Below are 4383 nucleotides of genomic sequence, written 5' to 3'. Positions count from 1 at the left end.
GATGAAAAGAGAAGGCAGCCTTGCACATCTTCACTCAGCCTTGCGCTCCTGGTAGCGCGTTGGCTACTAATGCAGGACTAAAGGGAAGGGTGGATGCGAGACCCAAAGGGAGAGGATATTGCAAAACGTTTGCTATCAGAAGCAGCATCTTAGAATCCCTTTGTTAAGGACAGAAGAGCCACAGCGCTGCTATGAGGACTTGAGAGGTCCGGTGGTATTTTATGTTGCAGTGGGTATTGCCAAAATAATGATGTTGGGTCCTCACAACGTGGTAGTGTAACTGAGGGAGAGGGAGGAAGGAGAACAACACACCTCCTGGGAGGCTGCTTTTAACAGTGAGCAGGAGAACTGTTCCTCTGCTTCTAGCACATGAGTGCCCAGGGTGGCTGAGGGGTTGTCATCTCAGCGTCAGGAATGCTGGCTCTGTTAACATAGCAGTACCTTACTTATCCTGACTTGATGGGGAAGAAAAATGACAGACATTAATAAAAGCAGATAGGGTCACCATGAACTTCTGTAAATAACAGCAGAGGTGTCATTTTCACATGCTAGGCTTTAAAAGCCTCTTGAACTTTGCAACAAGAGTTTAGGTAATGCTTTACCATTGTGTTTCTCAGCTTTTATAGTCTTCTGTTAGGAAAAGCTACTTGAAATTGTGTCTTCCTTAAGGATTAAAAAGCTAGAGCATCCCACAGCTTCATTTTGTTTGGTAATGACTTTTCCTTTCTCTCCAGAGACAGAATGTGCTGAAGATATGGTCTCTACTACTGCTGTAGTGCCTACAACTCCTAAACACACTACTAGCCAGGTTCCAACAACTAGCCCAGCACCAACTGCATCGCCCCCAAATCCTGCAGTTGGTAAATACAATGTGACTGGTCCAAATGGAACCTGTGTACTTGCCTCCATGGGGTTACAGCTTAATATCACCTATCTAAAAAAAGATGAAAAGGTACTTTTTTTTTTTTACTTTCTTCAAAGCCTTCAGATTCCTTCTTTGGGGAAAACTTGGTAAATTATTATAGGCTAACTTTCTGCTTTAAAAATCCTAGTTCTTTGTAGTGTTTAGCCATGATTGTCCTCTACTTGAATTGCTGAACTTGGACTAGACTAGTGGCAATTCAAACAGTTTTCTTCTACCGAAAGCGGTAATTAAAGATTTTCCCATTCAGTCAGAGTACTAAGCTAAGCTTGTTTGCCAGATCCAGTAAGTGCATACAGCTATTCCACAGAAGAAGTAAAAATTACCAAGATATGAGTAGGGGGAATCCTATTATCAAAGATGCCATCTAAACAAGAGTTTTAAACCTGTTAAATAAAATACAGGAATTTGGCCTGAGGCACCTGAATGAAAACAGTGAATGACTGTTAGAAGGGAAAATTATTACTATGGTAAAACTGGACAGGCTTGTGACTTAGTTAACTTCCAGCCAGCACCAGAGAGGCTTGGGTTTAACTTCAATGCTTAAGAGCTACTTAATGGCTGATTTTAATAGCAAAAAAATGCTCCATGGTTTATGTAAGATCCAGCCACAGCACAGGCTGTTTCCCTCCACTGTCCCTGCAAAGCCCAGCTTGCCGGCCCCCTGGACAAACCCATTACCCACGAACTGGTAAGGTAAAGCTGTGAGCTAATCCCAGAGGGACTGCTGAAGGCTCTTGCTAGGAAACAGTGACCAAGGGTCAGCAAACCTGTATGTTCAGCAAAGCTTTGTTATAAGGACCTTCGATCACAGGTCGGAGCTGCTAAAAAGCTGCTTTTTGTGATCCTGTGGCTTAACCTGAGGTAACGAAGACAAGTGCAGGTGAACAAATGATGGCTGCTTTTGTTGGTTTAAGTTGGATTGCAGTTATGAAGGACCTGGTGTGAGGAGGGTGGTGTCTGTATAGGCTTTGGCTGCTTCATGCTGTATGTGGTGGTGCAAGGGCATCTGCTGCATTTATGATCGTGATGACTGAGAGGTAAAAATCATGAGCCCTGATAGCTGGTGTGTGGCTGTACAACAGCTGGTTATGATGCACTGTTTTAGCCACCTTAATTGCGTGGGATTCCCTAAGCTCTGTCCTGTAGCATGGCATTCTAACTCTGCTGGAAGAGCTGATTTCTAGTGTAATGACCAGTGAGGAGGTGGCAAACAGGTTTTCCAAAGTGACATGAGGGTCAACTAAATGCTACTGGAGGTTTCTATTGGATTGTTTGGCAAGTGCATTTAACCCACAGCCTTCTGCAGCTCTGGGACAGTATAAAATCATGTACCATGGGCAGGGCAAAGCGAAAGCATTTTGAACTGAAGCGACATGCAAGATGATCATGCTTACAGGCAGTTCCCTTGACAATATCAAAGCAGTATTTTACAGCTTGTTGCCCCCTGTGTAGTAGTGGTTGCTGATGTTTGTCCTTACGCTGCTAGGACTGAATAAGTTAGTGAGAAGAAAGCAGATGACTGGCTGCAGGCAGTCAGGGCTGCAGAAAGCTTCGTTAGGCATGCAAGGGAGCCCTTAGTTCTCTGTACCAGCCTGCTAACTCAGGTGCAGCTTACACCAGCCTGTATCTGGCACATGGATCTGCCCAGTTGTCTGTGAAGTGTGTGGGCAAACACAGCATTGTATGCACGTGAGTATGAGTGAGCTAGAAGTCAACTAACTGTATGGCCATGTGTTAGTCCTTCAGATGTCTTAACTAGATCCTCTTCTCTCATAGATGGGATTGGATTTGCTGAATTTCATACCACATAATACAACTCCTTCTGGGACATGCGACAATACGTCTGCCTTCTTGAATCTGACTTTTGAGAGAACAAGGGTTATCTTCCATTTTGCATTGGTAAGAGTCTTTAGACAGAGCATGCAGGGTCTGTGGGACTTCTTGTGTGGGAAAACTAATAGGGGCAAGTACAAGAGAAAAGATGCAGCTACAGGAAGGGGAGTAAGTTAATTGCTTTGTTTTTAATACTAGAGGGTTTAATATTTGGTAATTGTTGTGAGGAGAGAATACATACACATGTGGACACACATGTATGTCTAGAGAGACATCTGTTTTGTTTGGAATGGGACTTTCTTTTAAGATTGTATTGCCTACGCTCTCAAGTTTCTTACCCAAACTGGAGACAGTTCTGCTGTAGCAGAGGAACTGCCTGTGACAAACAGGCATCCCATCTAATAATCATACGAGTCTGGAGCTGGATTTAAGTCCTCATTATTATTCCGTGTACAGGCCAAGAGCCACGTGTGCTTGTTTTATGGACTCCTATGATGATTGGAAATCCTGTTTCCCGCAGCCCTGCCCCTGTGGTGTATGAGAGCTGTGTACCCTTGGGGACTGAATCCACTGTGTTTGTCAGCTTCATGCTGCTTTTAATACTCATGGGATTGATCAAATGGGATCACTGTTAAATGACTCTCCTTGTCTCCATGGGGTACTGAGCTGCTTTAAAGCTGTATCTATCTGCAGCAGAGGTGAGATCATTGTACTAGCCTGGTTAAGGCATGGCTGGGACTATGCCCTTAGTGTGGAGGTCAAGTCAGCAGCCTCAGGGGCACCAGTCCCCCTTTCTCTGCCTCCCTACCCTCCCCCAAAGTAACTTTCCCTAAGGTGCATACCTTCTGTAACTTTTCTCTCTAAAAGTGCAACTAAGCTCTTCCTTTGGATGCTGATCCCAATTGTGGACTAGCCTTTGAAAACATTCCTCAAAATGCATGCAGAAGTGAACTGGAATGTTAACAGCTTATGTTGTGCATCTTTAGCTTAAATAACTACTCGTTTGTTGCTTTGTTTTTGTTTTTTTAAAGAATGCAAGTACTGAAAAATTCTTCCTGCAAGGTGTGAATGTAAGCACGACTCTGCCTTCTGAAGCAAAAGGTAGGGACTTTTAAGAAGTCTGCTTTCAGTAACTACTACTGTAAATATTAAGGGTTGCCTTGCATTAAAAAACGTGTTAGAAATGTTGGGGATGAATGCATTGAACTTAAGCTCTAAGAGCTTACAGCTCCTGTTCTTCAGGGCTCTGTCATAAGACTTTCTCTTACACAGTTCCAAAGTTTGAAGCATCAAACAACAGCATGAGTGAGCTGAGAGCTACAGTAGGGAACTCCTACAAGTGCAATGCAGAGGAGAATCTCCAGGTCACGGACAATGCCCTTGTCAATGTATTTAATGTTCAGATCCAGGTTTTCAAGATTGATGGAGACAAATTTGGGGCAGGTAAGAGGTTTACACATTGTGCGGGAACCTAAGATTTGTGAAATGCACTTTGATATAAACATACAATATTCTGTAGTCCAATGTCAACTTGTGGGTGCCATGCTTAGTCTCAGCATGCCCTATTACAGGTGTTGTGGGGTTAGTGCAAGAAGTATGTAAAAAGCTTTGAAATGTCTGACTTG

General features: G+C 43.5%; 1 protein-coding gene across 1 annotated transcript in view; it reads left to right on the top strand.

Annotated features, from left to right (window-relative positions):
• LAMP1 (lysosome associated membrane protein 1) overlaps positions 1-4383 on the top strand; it is a 13731-nt gene that overhangs the window by 7902 nt on the left and 1446 nt on the right. Inside the window, 4 exon segments of the mRNA XM_029086494.1 lie at positions 735-952; positions 2702-2824; positions 3790-3859; positions 4031-4201. Coding sequence (XP_028942327.1) covers positions 735-952; positions 2702-2824; positions 3790-3859; positions 4031-4201 — 582 coding nt within the window.

Source organism: Antrostomus carolinensis, unplaced genomic scaffold, assembly GCF_000700745.2.
Source record: "Antrostomus carolinensis isolate BGI_N321 unplaced genomic scaffold, ASM70074v2 scaffold16758, whole genome shotgun sequence".
NCBI classification, from domain to species: Eukaryota; Metazoa; Chordata; class Aves; order Caprimulgiformes; family Caprimulgidae; genus Antrostomus; species Antrostomus carolinensis.
Note: the sequence above shows the minus strand (reverse complement) of the source record. Positions and strands in the feature narration are given on the sequence as shown.